This window comes from Sparus aurata, unplaced genomic scaffold (assembly GCF_900880675.1).
Source record: "Sparus aurata unplaced genomic scaffold, fSpaAur1.1, whole genome shotgun sequence".
Lineage (NCBI taxonomy): Eukaryota > Metazoa > Chordata > Actinopteri > Spariformes > Sparidae > Sparus > Sparus aurata.
In genome coordinates, this window is record NW_022045250.1 from 434081 (window position 1) to 453306 (window position 19226).

At 41.7% G+C, this 19226-nt stretch overlaps 3 protein-coding genes across 5 annotated transcripts in view; 2 read left to right on the forward strand and 1 right to left on the reverse strand.

Moving 5' to 3' along the window:
• LOC115578273 (zinc finger protein 2-like) overlaps positions 1 to 4836 on the forward strand; it is a 136073-nt gene extending 131237 nt beyond the window's left edge. The window contains exons 2-3 of one of the 3 annotated variants that reach the window (XM_030411158.1): positions 1715 to 1911; positions 3534 to 4836. In XM_030411158.1, coding sequence (XP_030267018.1) covers positions 1740 to 1911; positions 3534 to 4690 — 1329 coding nt within the window. In that variant the 5' untranslated portion in view covers positions 1715 to 1739 and the 3' untranslated portion in view covers positions 4691 to 4836. The remainder of the gene's footprint in view (positions 1 to 1714; positions 1912 to 3533) is intronic. The other 2 variants (XM_030411163.1, XM_030411159.1) reach the window with 2 other exon arrangements.
• A 4252-nt stretch (positions 4837 to 9088) lies between these two features.
• On the reverse strand, positions 9089 to 13082 carry LOC115578285 (zinc finger protein 436-like). Its single transcript, XM_030411181.1, has 2 exons — positions 12575 to 13082; positions 9089 to 10102 (listed from the first exon to the last, which is right to left on the reverse strand). Exons 1-2 carry the CDS (start codon positions 12744 to 12746, stop codon positions 9291 to 9293), a joined length of 984 nt encoding a protein of 327 aa, XP_030267041.1. The 5' UTR covers positions 12747 to 13082; the 3' UTR covers positions 9089 to 9290.
• A 294-nt stretch (positions 13083 to 13376) lies between these two features.
• On the forward strand, positions 13377 to 16381 carry LOC115578281 (gastrula zinc finger protein XlCGF8.2DB-like). Its single transcript, XM_030411177.1, has 2 exons — positions 13377 to 13957; positions 14530 to 16381. Exons 1-2 carry the CDS (start codon positions 13918 to 13920, stop codon positions 15630 to 15632), a joined length of 1143 nt encoding a protein of 380 aa, XP_030267037.1. The 5' UTR covers positions 13377 to 13917; the 3' UTR covers positions 15633 to 16381.
• The last annotated feature ends 2845 nt before the right edge of the window (positions 16382 to 19226 follow it).

Here is a 19226-nt window from a genome sequence, read left to right on the forward strand (position 1 = left end):
TTGCATCAAGACACAGAACTACTGGCAGAGTTCGTGACAGACCCAGGAGTGGAGCCCCACGAGTGACAGACCCTAACGATGACCAGTACTTAAGGACCTATGCACTCAGACATGGTTATGCAACTGCCACACAGCTGCAGGCCCAGTTACGAGATGTGAGGGGTACTAGGGTTTCCAGACAAAGCATTCGAAACCAACTCCACCGCTTTGGCTTGAATGCCAGACGACCGTTGCAGGTGACTCCACTGACACCAAGACACCGCCGTGAACGTTTGCAGTGGGCACAAGACCATGTGACCTGGACAATGCAGCAGTGATCTACCGTCCTGCTCACTGATGAGTGTCGGGTCACCTTGCACAGAAATGATGGTCGTCAGCGTTGCTGGAGAAGGCGAGGTGAGCGATACGCCGAGGTCAACATAGTCCCAAGGGTTCCCTTTGGTGGAGGAGGTGCAACAGTCTGGGCAGGCATCACCAGTCAGCGCAAAACAGATTTGGTTATTGTAGATGGCTCAGTCACTGCACGTTCTTACCTCAGAGACATCATAGAACCCATTATCATCCCCCAATCCCGCCAGCACACCCCCAACTTTCTGTTCATGGTTGATAATGCTCCACCACATCGTGCCAGAATTGTCCCAGCTCGACTTCAGGAAGTCGGAGTGCCTCATATGGTATGGCCAGCAATGTCCCCTGACCTGAACCCCATAGAGCACGTCTGGGACCAGCTCCAAGACAAATTATAAAATATGATAATGTATACAATAACATTTAATGGTAAAAAAAAAAAGTAAAGCAGTAGGATTCTATTATACATATGCACCATATATAGTTATTATTATTACGGTATTATTATAATTATTATTATTATTGCTACTATTTTTCTGCATATTCTTGACTTTGAATGGGAGCAGCTGTAACTCTGAAAATTCCCGTCGGGCATCAATAAAGTATTTCTGATTCTGATTAATATATTATGAAGTCAGTTCATATTTAAAGTTTAATGAAACAGGTTGACAGTTTGGTAGACAGACACATTTACATGTCAGGATCTGTTATTATACACAAATTAAATATTTAACTGTCATGTATCATCACAGTATCAGAGTTACATACATCAGCAGCTTTAAACACTCATAAAAACATTATAAAACACATCGTGTGGTTTGGTGCCGGCCTGTATACTGAACATATGAGGAGTAGTTAACGTTTATAATCATCAGAGAACGTTACAGACGTTGTTTTTTGTTCCTCTCTGTTTCCTGAATATATCCGTATGTGTGTGAATGTGTAAATGAGACATTAACTTAGAGCACTTTGTTGAAAGAGCTTTATAAAGTTCACTACACTGACTTGTATCAGTTCACGGGGCGGAGCTGCCACATCCAATATGGCGGCGACGTTGACGTACGCTTCATGCCGGAAGCTAAACGCCGTTAAACACCAAAGAAGAAGAAGACGGTAACAGGAAGTAGTCGGAGAGGGAACTCGCTCGCACAGAGCAGGTGGGAGAAGTTTCGACAGAGAACAAACTGTTTTATGGACTTTATACATCAGAATAGATTCTGTTCTGTTAACTTTATTTTAACAGCTGAATTATCTGCTGCTGTCCTGCGGAGCTAATGAAGCTAACGTAGCTTGCTAGCAGGAAATAGACGGAGCCGAGCGGACTGTGAACACAGAGCAGACAGTTTTTAACGGAGTGTTTCTGGAGGGAAAGTTTGTGTGACTTTTTAAAAATGTCTAAAGTCCAAACGCTGAGAGTTTTTATGAAGCAGCGACTAACTGCGGCTGCTGAAGAGATATTTGAGCTGTTTGAAAGAACGATAGCAGAGTACGAGGAGGAACTGTGTCGACAACGGAAACTACTGGACGCTGTTCTCCAGCCTCAGGTCCAGTTACACAGAACAGGTCGGTTCTGTTTACTTCTTCTTCTCACTTTACCAGCAGAGAACAGTATGTGAGACTGTTGGCTGGGTGGTGAATATGGAAATTTAATCCCGCTGAGCTGGTTTTACAAGTACTGCCCTGAATGTGTTCATTCATTGACAGTTTATTGATTTAACACCGTTAATAAAGAATCTATACATTCTGTTGTATGTTATGTTGTTGCATTATGCAAAATAATATGGCTAAATTTCTGCCTATGATTAATTTAAATCTAATGACAGAGCTTGCCTAAGCTAACGTGGCTAATATTAGCTCACTCTGACTAATCGATAGCAAAAACTTTACTGACAGATTTTCTTCATTAGGAGAACACAGCGAGCTCTTTCATTAGCTTTGAGTTGTTAATACATAATGTCAAAACTTCAGTACATGTATTATACTGTGTTAGTAGTATTACATATAATGTATGTATGTTATTAACATTAACACAGCTGCTCCTGGAGGTCTGTCCAGTGGACACACTGGTAAACCAAACTCCATTCAAAAAACAGCTGTTTTAAGGTCAGGCCTTATTTTTTCCACATCAAAACTGTAGTTACAACTTTACAAAGACTCTTTTTAATTTGGCAGGTGTACAGTGGTGATAAAGAGACTGAAGTGTAAAGAGGGTCAAACTCATCAGAGTCATCCCGAACTGACAGACTGTGAAGAAATGAACTCAACTCATCTTCCAGTTCATGTCAGAGATTTACTTAAAAGAACTCATGATGAAACTTCTATTAAATTAACTCGACCTTGTGAAATCCTTCAGCTGAACTCCAGATAGAAGTTTCAACAGAAAAGCCCTGACATGAAGTAGGGGTGTGCCAAAATATCGATACTACGATATATCGCGATATTTCGTCTTGAGGTACGTTATCGATACACTGGTGCCAAATATTGATATTCAAAAATGTAAAAAAACATATATATATTTATTTTTTTATTTTTATTTTTTTGGCCCACCACCACCCCTCTTCGGAGGACAGCTTCATCTTTATTCAAACATAGGTATACAACCAAATAAAATGTAAAAAATGGTTTAAGTAGCTCTGAAACTCACACATATAGATATTTAATGATAGTTGTAGTCAGTGTGTGTGTTAAGAAGAAACACTGTGCAATACACTCTTTGTTTACTTGGCTGTCATTCATGTGAAATTGATTGACAATGTTTTGTAATTCCTGTGAAATGGATTCAGTGCAGTCAATAAATTCTGAATTTCTTCAGTGACACAGATATTGTGATGTATCGTGGATGAAATTCCTTGCAATATATCGATTATCGCAGAATCGCTGTATCGTGATATTATCGTTATCATTGGCAAAATATCGTGATAGTACCTGGTGATACCCAGCCCTAACATGAAGTGGAAAAAAGTTTTGGATTTTAGGTGAGTTTGCAGGAATAACATCTCGCAAATACGCTGTAATACAAACAGTATTTATACAGAACATAGATGTTGAAGTAGTCTGAAGGAAAAGTGACATTTAGTGTTGGTTCAGTGAGAGGAAAGTATCAAAGTGCAAAATATCTCCACACATTTTAGAAAGTAGCAGTGCTGGTGGTTGAAATGTTAACAGGAAATCTTTCTTCTCCACAGACGTCCAGAAGCTGTTGGAGAGTAAAGAAGAGGATCCTCCTGAGCAGCAGGAGAGGAGCACCAGTCTGGACCAGGAGGACCCACTAGAGCTGCCACACATTAAAGAGGACCAGGAGGAACTCTGGACCCGTCAGGAGGGAGAGCAGCTTCCAGGACTGGAGGAGGCTGATATCAAGTTCACATTCACTCCTGTCACTGTGAAGAGTGAAGAAGAAGAGGAACCTCAGTCCTCACAGCTTCATCAGAGACAGACTGAACAGATGCAGACAGAAGCTGATGGAGAGGAGAGTTCCAGTCTGGACCAGGAGGACCCACCAGAGCTGCCACACATTAAAGAGGACCAGGAGGAACTCCGGACCCGTCAGGAGGGAGAGCAGCTTCCAAGGCTGGAGGAGGCTGATATCAAGGTCACTCTCACTCCTGTCCCTGTGAAGAGTGGAGAAGATGATGAAAGACAGACTGAACAGATGGAGACAGAAGCTGATGGAGAGGACTGTGGAGGATCAGAACCAGACAGGAACTCCGATCCAGAAAGATATTTACAACCAGTTACTGATGATGAGACGTCACACTGCTCTGAACCTGAGACTGATCACAGCAGTGATTGGGAGACCAGGAAACCTCAGGTCCATTCAGAGGAACGAGGTTCCACCTGCTCAGTTTGTAAAAAGACTTTTCCACGCAGATCTCATGTTGTGAAGCACATGAGAACCCACACAGGGGAGAAACCGTTCAGTTGCTCATTTTGTGGCAAAAGATTTTCACAAAAGGAACATCTGGCTCGACACTTTGTTGTCCACACGGGGGAGAAACCGTTCAGTTGTTCTTTCTGTGGCGCAAGATTCACACAACGCTCAAATTTGGCATCACACTTACAAGTTCATCGAGGTGGTAAACCTCACGCCTGCTCTGTTTGTAAAGCACGTTTCACTCTCAAAAGGAACCTAAGTGTACACATGAGACTCCACAGTGAAGAGAAACCCTTCAGTTGTGCAGTTTGTGGTAGAAAGTTTGCACGACACGAAACTCTAAGACGACACTCGACTACACACACACGGGAGAAACGATACAGCTGCAGCGTTTGTAACAAAAGCTTCACTCGGCTTTACACCAGCAAAATACACAAGTGTGTCGGTGAGAGCAGCCAAAGTACATGAAGTGACAGAGATGTTTGTTGGTCCAATTCTTCCAGCATGACTGAAATACTGAGGGCAACACTGATCAGTTAAAGTGAAACTCTCGCCAAAATGCAACCTAGGTTCTTTTTGTGAATGTACCCAAGTAAAACGAGATCTCGCGTGACTTTTCCAGCTTTTTATTTCAGTATTGTTTCTTATATGAGGCTCCTTTTTCAACTTCAAGGTCAATATCATTTTTCGCTAACGACAAAACAGTAAGAAACAATACTAAAATCAAAAACAGGAAAAGTCACGTGAGATCTGGCGTGGATAGTTGTTGCTGGAAGACAGTAGTTCCACCTTAACTGTCCTCCAGGTTACGTCACATTCTGAGATCGACACTTCTCCACTGGCAGGACGGCGGCGAGCGGAACAAGCTACTGCTAACGTGAGTTGTTCAAAAAGCTTCTTTTTAGTAAACTCTGTGTACACAAACAATGTTCTCAATGCTCGTGTTCATGTGTAGAGACCCTGGTGATGCTACCAGCAAAGTTTCATGTTGTGTTGAGACTTCTTACTGTTTTAAAAATAGAGATTTTGATGCTAGGGTAAAATTGAAAATGAGTTTGACCCAGAAAAGAAAATATGGTAAATCTTAAAAGTGCCTCTTTCGTCATGATTATGCTTTTAAACAAACGTTTGTCTCGGGTTAATTCACAAAAAGAACGAGAGTTTCACTTTAACACTGTGATACAGATGATAAAAGAGGACGTGCTTCTTCTTTTATCTCATATGATGTTGGGTGTAGGGATGTCCCGATCAGGTTTGTGAAATCCCGATCCGAGTCCTTTAATGTTCAGTAAATGTTGATACCGAGTTCCGATCCGATACTCAGCCTGAACTAATATTTTCCTGGATAATACAGCTGCATTAAGAAACAAAGTACCTGCATCCAAGCTGTTCCTTAGTAGGTTTTTTACTTTGTATAAACGAAGTCTATACTTTCATATGGGTCTTTCTTATTCTGCATGCTATCACAACATTGGCCTCCACCTTCCTTGTGTTAGCAGGTGAGTGTGATATGCTGCGCTGTGACAGCAGCTGAAGTGTGTGAGACGCAGCTCACGCTTGTTGTCTCCATATCATCCACTGCTTTTACAGATTCCTTACGTTGTCACGTAAAATAACGTGGACGCGTTGCTCGTCTATTTCACAGCGCTCAGCATCTCCTCGACTGTCTGTTTTACATGCTCTGCTGTATGAAACCCACCAAACTAGTGCGCATACAACACGCTGTAACTCAAAAGTAGGGGTGGTGAAAAAAATTGATAAACAATTAATCGCGATTATAATGTTGACGATTATTAATTGATTATTACATTTTCAAAGATCGATCAAAAAAAAAGTATTTATTTATTTTTTAAATAGTAATACAAACTGGAGTCGTCCTCTTACTGGCTTCCGCTTCATGATCCACAGTCTGGAGCGAAGATATGTTATTCCATCCCGGAGCTTTTTCACACTTAAATCGATTCTAAATCTTTACAAGGAGACAAAACTTTCCATGCAAGAGTCCCTCAACTCTGCTCACAGGGTAGCAATAACCTGCGATGCCTCGACATCCAGAGCTACAGTCTCATATGTGACCGTTACAGCTCATTATGTCAGCAGTTAATGGAAGCTAATGTCCTACGTACTTCAGACGAGAGCTATGGATGATAGCCACACAAGCGCAAATATGTGTGAGTTTCTCAAAGCAATGGCAGACGAGTGGGGAATAGAGAAACACGCCCTGGTTCTCGTCACCAACAATGCTTCTAACATGAGTCCAACTCTTTCTTGAAAGACAGTGAAAGACTACATTTAAAACAAAGTGAAAAATAATAATTTTGATATTACAGTTACACTGTACAATATTGAAGGTGCTGTGAGGTGTTACTCAAAAGATAAGTAAAATAATTCAGCAGCTGACTGATGTTAAATGGAAGATCAATAATCGTTAATAATCGAAAATCTATTTGTAATCGAATCGAGACTTCAATAATCGGAATTGAATCGAATCAGGAAATTGGGCTGATTAACCACCCCTTCTCAAAAGTGGAGTCAGTGTGATGTAATGTGGAGACGATGGGACACGCCGGGGATTCAAAAACTCCAGGTGATGAAGAAAACCCTGATCCTGTATCACGGAGACGAGCTGGTTATCCAGAGAGATTAATTTTATGACCTTCTCTGTAATATTTTTGGCCATGTCGCTGATATTTCACTTCTCTTTTGAAAGTATCTGCGAGTGTTTGTTGCTTCGGTGTCTTTGCCTGTGTTGCTTGAGTGAACTCGTTGTATTCTTTGAGTGTTTGTTTTTTATTTGCCGTATCTCATGAAATGGTCGTACATATAAATAAATATATCCAAACCCTGATCGGGATGTAACGTCCGATTCAGATCGAGTCTGAAACCATCTCTAACAGAAACCCGGTGTTATGTACCAGATTATTAAATACTGTAGTATTTATAACCTCCACAGTTATCAGTTTTTTTATGTATTCATTTCATTGTGTAGCTGTTTTATTATCATGTTGTCGCTGCCTCTCCTGTTGCAGAGAGAGGAAGTCTGAGACTGACTGAGGTCTGAGTTCCTCATTCTTACTGAACTTGATATTTTAAGTCTTTTTCCACTGAGAGAGTTTTGAGTTTATTGTGTACTTTTGTATCGTATCTTCTTCCAGCATGACTGAAGTACTGAGGCAACACTTGATTCAACACTGATCAGTTCAGTCAGTTTGCTTCAGTCTCTCAAGTTGTATTTGTTTAAGTTGTTTACATTTGTTTCTACATTTCTTTACAGTATCACGTGTATTTCAAAATGTATTTAAATAGCTCCAAAAGCATTTTCTGTCTCCTATCCAGCATTAAGCTCAACATGTGTTGTTACAAAACGTTTCTGAAAACATCTCGAGGTGCTTTGTGTAAAACCTGCTGTTACTCTGGACGATAAAGCTTCAGATTAAACTCTCCAAACATCAGAACGTGTGTTTTTCTTTGGATTCTGACTTGAAACTGAAACTACGTTTATTTTTCTGCTTCAGCCAAGAGAACAAACACGACGTGGAGGACGTGTGTTCTGGTGTAACTGATAAAAAAACACAACAGAAACACTTTATTTAGAAGAAATCCACCTCATTCCAGGTTTAACATGAATTTAAACGATTCACTTAAAAACTTGTGTACGATTTCTGCATTAAAATATTTAGAAACCAAATTCTTTGAAGAGAAATCTGTAATTCTACTCACCCGAACGCCGATTGTATAAGTTAATAAAGGACACACAGAAATATATAAAATGTATTTATTCTCTACGGTGTGAAAAACACAAGTGCTGCTGTATGACCGGTTTATAATAATAATAATAATAATAATGATCTTTATTTAAATAGCAAATAAAAAAAAAGTTTGCAAAGTGCTTTGACAAACAAGCAACAGCAGGTAAAGTAAAAGGATTAAAAGTGGTAAAACAGGCAAAATCACAGCATGAAGAGATTAACGAATAAAGTGAATATTGGACGATATAAAGATTAAGAGCAGTAAAAATAATAACGGATGATAAATAAAACAAAACAAATCAATAACAGACGACATCACATCCGAGGAATCACAAACAGATAAATAGACTGTTGACTTCACTTAAAAGCAAAATGAGTTTTGAGAGGTGATTTAAAAGAATTCACTGATTCTGTGATTCTTCTTGTGTAGCTCGTTCCAAAGTCGAGACGTCCTGAAGGAAAAAGTTTGCTCGTCTTGAGATTTGAGCTTCGACTTCGGACCAGCGAGTCGTGAGAGAAACTTCTGGTTGATGCCGGACGAAGCTGCAGAAAGTTTGATGTTTTCCCTGACGTCCACTCGCTGGCAGCAGTCTCACCGAGCTTCTCCACCTTTTTAAACAAAGATTAAATGAAGGTTGTGACGCTCAACAAACTGCAACCACAGTTTTACAGGAGCTTCTTTCACACTGAGGGTTCAGGGTCAAACGTCACATGATGATGTAATTACACAGGCGGCTTCCGAGTCGTTCTTCTGGGGTCTCGCAAGAAACTTAAAAAAGAGGGAAGGGTCGTCACATCACTGAGTCAAGGAACGTGTGAGAATCCATACGACAAACTGTGTGTTGGCTGTAAGAGTTTCTCCATCATCTCCCATAGACTTCAATACAACCGGCACCACAGTGACCCGTCCTTCTTCTTTAGGCTCCTCGGAGGTTTGACGCTCGCACACTTCCCTTCTGGTCATACGTTAAAAATGTACGTGCTTGCAGGAAAAATATGATGTCACAGTGAAGATTTAACCTTTGACCTTTGGTACGGAGAACAGAGTTTCACAGAATCAACACATCACATATTTATAATTATAATTATCTGACACAATGACTCTGACAACAGAAGGTTGTGGTTGAACAAACACTTTATTATAATTTCACAAAATGTCCTAACAGACATGAAACTGGATGTAAACTGAAACACTATTTTAACTTTGTTAGAATTCAATACCATCGATGAACAAACATATAAGGTGCGATAATCGTCAACTTTAAAGGTGCAGTATGTAAGAACTGTAAGAACACTCAACACAAACAGGCAGCAGCACATCACAGCGGCTGTGCATGAGGCGGTTCAGACTCGGAGCTCGTAGCAACAGAACCGTGTTGGTGTTCACGCCTCTTGTGTTCGTTCAACCGGTGTCTGGAACTGAAAGGTTTTCTACAAACTGAGCACTTGTGAGGGTTTTCTCCTGTATGAAGTCTGAAGTGAACGGTCAAAGTCGACTTCTGTGTGTATTTCTTACCACAGACGGAACAGCTGTACGGTTTCTCCCCCGTGTGGACGACCTCGTGTTGTTTCACATGATCTTTTCGTGAAAATCCTTTACCACAAACCGGGCAATGGAACGGTTTCTCCCCTGTGTGGGTTCTCATGTGATTCACAAAATGAAATCTGTCTGAAAAAGTTTTTTTACAAACCGAGCAGCTGGATTCATTTTCCTGGATCTCCCAATCACTGCTGTCATCAGTCTCGGGTTCAGAGCCGTGTGACGTCTCATCATCAGTAACTGGTTGTAAATGACTAACTGAATTAAAGTTCCTGTCTGGTTCTGGTCCTCCACAGTCCTCTCCATCAGCTTCTGTCTCCATCTGTTCAGTCTGTCTCTGATGAAGCTGTGAGGACTGAGGTTTCTCTTCATCTTCTTCTTCACTCTTCACAAGGACAGGACTGAGTGTGAACTTGATATCAGCCTCCTCCAGTCCTGGAAGCTGCTCTCCCTCCTGACGGGTCCAGAGTTCCTCCTGGTCCTCTTTATTGTCTATCAGCTCTGGTGGGTCCTCCTGGTCCAGACTGCAGCTCCTCTCCTGCTGCTCAGGAGGATCCTCCTCTTCTTCACTCTCCCACAGCTGCTGGACGTCTGTGGAGAAGAAAGATTTCCTGTTAACATTTCAACCACCAGCCAGTAGCGCCGAGATCCAAAAGTGGCTGAAGGTATGTCGATTGCTGCTCAGCAGCATATACCGATCCCCAGACTGACATACAGATTCTCGGAGTGGTATGCTGCTGTTATTCCACCGACACATGACGGTATGTGCAGCTTGAGATTGTTACGGCACTGAGAGACTGTTGGATGGGTACCGCTCCCTGATGTATATGCAAATATGATGCCACTGGGCTGGTTTGACGACAAGTACTGCCGTAAATGTATACATTTTTTTTGTCAATGCTAACTTAACACATTACCGTAAGTAAAGGAACGTATGTATGTTGTTGGGATGTAGGCATATAGGCAGTAATTACACGTGGAACTCTTGCGATATGATAGTAAACTAATATGTCTACATTTCTGCCTATACACTAGAGAGAGCTAGCCTTAGCTAATATGGCTAATGTTAGCCCAGCCAACGTAGCCAGTCTGACCAATCGATAGCAGAAACTTTGAGCCAACCAACAAAATAGTGGTTATAGTGACAGGTTTTCATTATTACGAGAACACGATAATACATTACTTAATATAAAATCTACTTCACAGGACATTAACCATTATGGCATATTATGTATCATGTTCACTAGTGAACATGATACATAATATGCCACAATTGGTTGGCTCAAAGTTTCTGCTATCAGTTAGTCAGACTTGCTATGGTAGCTGGGCTAACATTAGCCATGCTAGCTAAGGCTAGCGCTTTCATTAGCTGTAGTTTATAGGCAGAAATTTAGACATGTGTTGAGTTAGCATTGTCAATAAAGATTTTAAAAAATGTACACATTTACGGCAGTACTTGTCGTCAAACCAGCCCAGTGGCATCATAGTTGCATATACATCAGGGAGCGGTACCCATCCAACAGTCTCTCAGTGCCGACACATGACATACATACCGTCATGTGTCGGTGGAATAACAGCAGCATAACAGCAGCATACCACTCCAACAATCTGTATGTCAGTCTGGGGATCGGTATTTGCCGCTGAGCAGCAATCGACATACCTTCAGCCACTTTTGGATCTCGGCGTCACTCCCACCAGCACCGCTACTTTCTAAAATGTGTGGAGACGTTCTGCACTTTGATACTATGTTTGTATAACTGCATGATTGTGAGCTGTTATTCCTGCAAACTCACCTAAAACTGAAAACCTTTTCCCACCTTTTCCCAGCCCACTGAGGGCTTTTCTGGAAAAACACTGATGTTGAAACTTCTATCTGGAGTTCAGCTGAAGGATTTCACAAGGTCGAGTTATTTAATAAAAGTTTCAACATGAGTTGTTTTAAGTAAATCTCTGACATGAACTGGGAGGTGAAGTGGTTTACCAGTGTGTCCACTGGACAGACCTCCAGGAGCAGAGGCTGTGTTAATGTTAATAACACACATTATTTATATGAAATACTACTACCACAGTATTAGGATTGTTGCCCCTGTCCAGGAGGCACTGGACCAGCTCTCCATTATAAAGGGTTAGTTCCCTAAACCTGAGATCCCTGTCTGAGTCCAAAAGTCTACCTGATTCCTCTGGATCAGAACCTGACATGAGCAGACCTCGAGTCAGATACTTCCACCAGCTACACCCTCTAAATGATCAGTGCACTTGGTCAGGTGCTAGGTTGGATTCTAGGGGCTTTTGGTAAACCCTCAGGGACCGTTTCAATCTGTTAGGTGAGAGTGAAACTTCCCCTTTTCAACTGAACAGACTTGTATCACTTCCTTTTGGCCTCGGCTCACCACAGCTTCTCTACTGATTTAACATTTCCTTCATTAAGCATCCAAACTTCAATACATCCATTTAAATCATGGCTAAACACACTAAACAATCTTTTACTGCACGTACGGCAAAGTTATTACTTATATTAATATTGTAATCATGACAGAATCATCCCACGTTTAATACAATGTAGCAGGCAGAGCTTTGATATATTTCAGAATCATTTCAGGACCATGTTTAATGTCCATTATACTTATATGTGTTTAGCCGGAGTGTATGAATCTCAACTTTTCTGAGTGTGTGTGTGTGTGTGTTTGTGATACTTGTATTTGTGTTTGAAAGCAGTAAATAGATCTCAGATTTTCTGACATAACTTAAAACAGCTGTTTTTTGAATGGAGTTTGGTTTACCAGCGTGTCCACTGGACAGACCTCCAGGAGCAGCTGTGTTAATGTTAATAACACACATTATATGTAATACTACTACCACAGTATTATACATGTTTTTATGTATATTCCACTATTGATGTCTTGACATTATGTATCAAATCATTTTGACTTCTTTTCTTTTCATACAAGTTGTCTGAGCAGTGTTGGTGGAACCGAGAGCTCCAGCTTCACTGTGTCTGTTGTGAATGTGACAGTAAAGAAGTAATAAAGTGTAAAGTGAGAATAAGAAGTAAACAGAACCGACCTGTTCTGTGTAACTGGACCTGAGGCTCGGTAACAGCGGCCAGTAGTTTCCGTTGTCGACACAGTTCCTCCTCGTACTCTGCTATCGTTCTTTCAAACAGCTCAAATATCTCTTCAGCAGCCGCAGTTAGTCGCTGCTTCATAAAAACTCTCAGCGTTTGGACTTTAGACATTTTCACTGACTCACACGAACTTTTCCTCCAGAAACACTCCGTTAAAAACTGTCTGCTCACTCTGATGTGCGCTGTGTTTACAGTCCGCTCGGCTCCGTCTATTTCCTGCTAACAAGCTAAGTTAGCTTCATTAGCTCCGCAGGACAGCAGCAGATAATTCAGCTGTTAAATAAAGTTAACAGAACAGAATCTATTCTAATGTATAAAGTCCATAAAACAGTTTGTTTCTGTCAAAACTTCCCCGACCAGCTCTGTGCGACCACGTTATGTCTCCGACTACTTCCGGTTACCATCTTCTTCTTCTTTGGTGTTTAACGGCGTTTAGCTTCCTCCATGTAGCATCACTGCCTCCTGCTGGTTCCGTCCGTCTGCTGCTTGACCTTTGATACAGTCTGCTCATTATTGTTCCTGCTAGCAAGAGATGCTAACTAACTTTAGCCTTTCTATTGATTTTGTACAACTTTATTTAAACGGTTCCAAATGTACACATTCTTCTTCTTCGTCGTCTTCTTCTTCTTCTTCAATAAAAATCAGCAGAAGAAGAAGCTAATGCTACACACTCCAGTCCAGCAGGTGGCGGTAAACACCCGATGACTAAACCTGCTACAATAAACAAAAGAAGAAGAACAAGTGGCACCGGAAGTGATTGTAGCTACCGCGGCTAACATGCTAACCTCTTCTGTCACCTTTCACATCAGTTACCATGAAACAGAGTGAACCAGAGCCTGTGTGTACAGACACACGTCTGCAGGTGGACTTTGTGTGAAACTTCGGGATGTTTTCCCCCCAGACGTGTCTCCTGTTAGCTCATAATGCTAAAGGTAGTTAGCCTAGCTTGCTATCTGGAAATGGACGTATACAGAACTTGACCACAAAGCGCTAACAGTTAGCTTCGGTGGAGACTAAACACGAGATGTCAAAGTGTCCAGATAAACACGACGAACACGCAATCATAATTAATAGTTTTAAACATCTGAATTGTCTGTTTGCTTCCTACGAAGCTAATGAAGCTAACGTAGCTTCCTGCTGGAAACAGACGGACGCGGCAGTGATTTAATTCAGCAGCTCGACCAAAGTCAGTCTGGAGGAAAAGTGTCTGTAAATGTTGATTAAACATTTAAAACTCGACTAACTGCTGCTGCTGAAGAGAATCTGAGCTGTGTGGAGGAAGATGACGGAGAACGAGGTGGAACACAAACTACAGGACGCAGGTTTGTATGTTTTAAATGTAATAATAGTAATATTGATGATAATAAACAAACTCAACTGGAGTCACATTGCTTGCTGTTGTACACACAGTTGGCCGGTAAAGCGCCTTATAAATACAGTTTGTATGAGTTGTGCTTTTACTCAATATATTAATATTATTTTATGTATTGACTCCCTTTCAAAATTAATTATTTAAACCTCTCATTACATTATTATTGAGTGTCTGCTCCTTGTAAAGCTCATTACAGAGAACAGAAAGTCAGAAAATGATTCAGATAACTGATTAAAAATATTTGTCACTCACTGAAGAAATCTTATATTTACAATATTAATGAGGTAATAATACAAACTGCCTCCACCACTGAATAAACAAGCTGGTCCAAAATAAGGTCCCAGGACACTGTTTGAAACTAGAGAGATGGCAGGGTCCGCCACACATAAACACAGTAAAACAGTATAAATTAAAGGTGTGTGAATCGACCTGGACATAAATCAGCAGTGTGATCGGTCCTGATGTCACTGCTGGATGGAAATAAGTGAAACACTGATGTCTGTATTTGTTTGTTGTCCGCAGACGTCCAGCAGCTGTTGGTGATTAAAGAAGAGGTGGAGTGGAGCTCCAGACTGGACCAGCAGGACCCATCAGAGCTGCCACACATTAAAGAGGAGCAGGAGGAACTCTGGACCCGTCAGGAGGGAGAGCAGCTTCCAGGACTGGAGGAGGCTGATATCAAGGTCACATTCACTCCTGTCCCTGTGAAGAGTGAAGGTGATGATGAAGAGGAACCTCAGTCCTCACAGCTTCATCATATCAAAACTGAACAGATCAGAGATGTAGAACATTTGAAAACAGAAGCTGAAGGAGAGTTCTGTGGAGGACCAGAACCAGAACCAGTCAAGGACTCAGATCCAGATAGTTATTTACAAGCAGCTGATGATGACAAGACGTCACACTCCTCTGAACCTGAGACTGATGACAGCTGGGACTGGGAGGACACCAGAGAACCTCGGGCAGGTTTAAAGCGTCTGCAGAACAATGAAGAACCTGTAGGTGACGTGAAATGTAATGTTGGAGGGAAACCCTTTAGTTGCACCATTTGTGGCAAAAGATACCCGCGGAGGAACTCCTTAAACGATCATATGAAACTTCATTCTGAAGGAAAACGCTTCGGCTGCTCAGTCTGTAAAAAAACCTTTCAGTGGAGAGCAGGACTGGAGAGGCACATGAGGATCCACACCGGAGAGAAACCATTCAGCTGCTGCTTCTGTGGGCTGGAATTTGCCCAGAACTCCAGTTTGATCTCACACCTGAGAGTTCATACAGGAGAGAAACCTTTCAAATGCTCAATTTGTAAAGCACAGTTCCGTGTCTCATGTAATTTGTCCAAACACATGAGATCACATTCTGGAGACAAACCCTTCAGCTGCTCGGTGTGTGGTAAGAGATTCGCTCAGCGTGAAACTCTGAGGCGACATTCGAGCGTCCACACGGGGGAGAAACCGTTCACTTGTTCAGTTTGTGGTAAAACATTTGCACGGCCAGAAAATCTGAGGCGACACTCGACCGTCCACACGGGGGAGAGACCGTTCAGCTGCAGCGTTTGTGAGAAAAGATTCACTCAGCTCGCTGTGATGCAAAAACACAAGTGTGTCGGTGAGAGCAGCCAGAACAAATGAAGCTGCTGAGATGATTTTTTTAATCAGTCAGATTGAAGCAATAAAGACCTGAACAGTGAGACACTAAACTGTGATACAGCCTCAAATATCATCATGATAATAACTCTGTTTTTAATCGTGTCTACATCACTTCATTGTTTTTCACTGCAGCTTTTGAAACTTGTGTATTTAAATTGCCTCCAAGTGACGACTGGAGACGTTCTGATCGTGTTTTTATCCTTCCTGATAATGAATCTGATAGCTGCACTTGCTCGTCCTGCCAACACTGAGTCGTAATCTGATTCCTGCGCTTTAAAAACTGTGATGTGACTGCTGCCATTGTTGTTTGATCTGACTCAGGTTAAATCCTTCAACATGAACTTATACAAAACAAAGACTGTCACTTCTGGTGCTGTTATCAGAGCAGAATATCAGAATATAGAGAAGAAAGGGATACATCGTGTTTTTAAAAAGGTCTTAAAGGTTTCTCGTTGTTGATTTGAAGGCAGGTTTCTCTTTCAGCCTGACGTGTGCGCAGTAAAAACTCTCCTGCTGCAGTTGGTTATTTAAAAATAAAAACCCTGTAAACATTTCACTTAAACGTAACACGATGTGTCCAGAGGTGTGAATGTTTCTAATTGTGTGTCTTTGTCAACAAACCTCACGTGCAGATCCAAACCAGCAGTGTTTTTGTCCGTCCCTCACTATCGTCTGACTTCCTGTCTGTGGTCGGTTCCTACTGAAGAATAAAACCTCAGAGTCAAACACGATTGGATTCACTGTTGTATTCTTTAATTACACAGAAATTATAATTACTCACTGTACTTAAACTTCAAGTCAGTCAAGTGAAGTCGCTCCATAACATTTATTTCATCTTGTCAGTACTCGTGTTGTACCTGAATAACTTCCCCAGACGTCCAGCAGGTGGCAGCAGACTCTCACTGAACTACATTTAGAAACTGGAGGATCTTTTTCTGTAAACACTTCAGCTGATTTATTTTATTTTTATTTATCAGGAAATCAGAAAGGAAACACTGAGAAGTCTTTAAATATCCGTAATGTGTCCAGTAAATCAGGGTTATTGGAACTGGGCGGATACTGAACTTGACCACAAAACAGTTAACTTCAATGGAGACAAACTGCGAAGCTAATGAAGCAAACTTGTGTCTGTAAATGTTAATTAAACACGTAAAACTCGACTAACTGCTGCTGCTGAAGAGAATCTGAGCTGTTTTAAGGAAGATGACGGAGAACGAGGAGGAACACAAACTACAGGACGCAGGTTTGTATGTTTTTAATGTTTCTTCACTTTAATAACTGAACTTTATGGACATTAATACTGTTAAATTGGGCTGTTTGACGTGACATTTGTATTCTCACTTACCAGCAATGATATAAAACAGCACAAAAAGTAAGGAAATCTGTGTTTGGTAGATAATTTCTTTCTTGTAACAATGCTTCTTTGCAATAAATATTATACCGGCAACACATTTATAAGGAACATGTATTTGTGGGATGAGCAGCAGAGGTGAGTATGTGGGTTGCACCGTAAAAATATTTGCCAAATCTTTTTGTTCTTCAGTTTGTTTTATAGATCAACCATGAGAAAAAACACAAGCACAACTGATTAACGTCAGAGAACCACTGAATGTACAGTTTGTACATTCTTTGTTTGTGATTATTCAGTTGGTATCAGGAGGAGAAACACGGTGTCCCAACATCTCTACTTGTTGTAATAATTATTTTGCTGACATTATCAGGTGACTCAGAGGTGTGTGAATCGACCTGGACATAAATCAGCAGTGTGATCGGTCTCGATGTCGCTGCTGGATGTAAATAAGTGAAACACTGATGTCTGTATTTGTTTGTTGTCCGCAGACGTCCAGCAGCTGTTGGTGATTAAAGAAGAGGTGGAGTGGAGCTCCAGTCTGGACCAGCAGGACCCACCAGAGCTGCCACACATTAAAGAGGAGCAGGAGGAACTCTGGACCCGTCAGGAGGAGGATGATGTCATAAAGTTCACTCCTGTCCCCGTGAATAATGAAGGTGATGATGAAGAGGAACCTCAGTTCTCACAGCTTCACCAAATCAAAACTGAACAGATCAGAGATGGAGAGCTTTTGAAAACAGAAGCTGAAGGAGAGTTCTGTGGAGGACCAGAACCAGAACCAGTCAAGGACTCAGATCCAGATAGTTATGTACAAGCAGCTGATGATGACAAGACGTCACACTCCTCTGGACCTGAGACTGATGACAGCTGGGACTGGGAGGACACCAGAGAACCTCGGGCAGGTTTAAAGCGTCTGCAGAACAATGAAGAACCTGTAGGTGACGTGAAATGTAATGTTGGAGGGAAACCTTTTAGTTGCACCATTTGTGGTAAAAGATACCCGCGGAGGAACTCCTTAAACGATCATATGAAACTTCATTCTGAAGGAAAACATTTCAGCTGCTCAGTCTGTAAAAAACCTTTCCCATGTTCCAGCTGTGAGCATCGGCCCTGCTTCAGCAGTCAGATGGCGTCTGCTCCAAGAACCGCCACGCCACGTTTGACTCGTCATCTTCGGGCCCGTGCGATGGGGAAACTTCAAGCTGGGGTTCCGCAAAACCAGATTGCTGCATTACTGGGAGCGAGCCCGAGTACCATCTCCAAACTGAAGGCCAAGCTCCGTATGACGGGGGACGTCATAGAAGCCGAGAAGACGACACCCCAAGAAGACGGTTTCCTCACGCTGCTCGTAGGAACCGTCAACAGTCTTCTACAGATTTACAGTCAAAGTTTGCTGGGCGATATGGCCGACGACTTTCTGCCCAGACGATCCAGAACAGGATGCATGCAGCCAATCTCCGGTCTCACAGGGCTGACAGGAGGCCGACCACGACCGCCCCGACACCGTCAGCCCCGCTGAGTGATCGTATGAAACCTCATTCTGACAGAAAACGCTTCAGCTGCTCAGTCTGTAAAAAAGCGTTTCACATGAGGATCCACGCAGGAGAGAAACCATTCAGCTGCTGCTTCTATGGGCTGGAATTCACACAAAACTCCAGTTCGATCTCACACCTGAGAGTTCATACAGCAGAGAAACCTTTCAAATGCTCAATTGATAAAGCACGATGTAATTTGTCCAAACACATGAGATCACATTCTGGAGACAAGGACCAGCAGGACTGAACCAATCAGGACCTGAGCAGTTCTAAACTGCTCAGTTGAAGCCACATGATCAATTTAATTCAGTTTTTATTCGTGTCTACATTCCTTCATCATTTTTTCACTCCAGCTTTTGAAACTTGTGTTCAAATTGCCTCCAAGTGACGCCTGCAGACGTTCAAATACTGTTTTTTTTTTTTCTCCGATTCCTGCACTTTAAAGAATACAATGTGACTGCTGTCATTGTTTGATCTGGTTCAGGTTAAATCCTTTTGTACAACATGAACTTTGCTGGAGAGTCCATGAAGTCTGTTCATGAGTTTGGGCTGCTTGTGCAGTAAAAAATGTTTTTTGTTAATAAATTACAGCTTTTTCATAATAATTTCTCTGTGTTGATAAATCACATGTTACCAGATCAGAGCATCGGGGTATAGAACACACGTCTGGTGCCGGTATCAGAACAGTCC

Bases quoted from the DNA above. Each gene is read 5' to 3' on its own strand.
- LOC115578285 (XM_030411181.1), bottom strand. From the start codon at position 12,746: ATGTCTAAAGTCCAAACGCTGAGAGTTTTTATGAAGCAGCGACTAACT. The intron at 10,103-12,574 runs GTCGGTTCTGTT...TCTTCTCCACAG, and splicing joins GGTCCAGTTACACAGAACAG to ACGTCCAGCAGCTGTGGGAG.
- LOC115578281 (XM_030411177.1), top strand. From the start codon at position 13,918: ATGACGGAGAACGAGGTGGAACACAAACTACAGGACGCAG. The intron at 13,958-14,529 runs GTTTGTATGTTT...TGTTGTCCGCAG, and splicing joins ACACAAACTACAGGACGCAG to ACGTCCAGCAGCTGTTGGTG.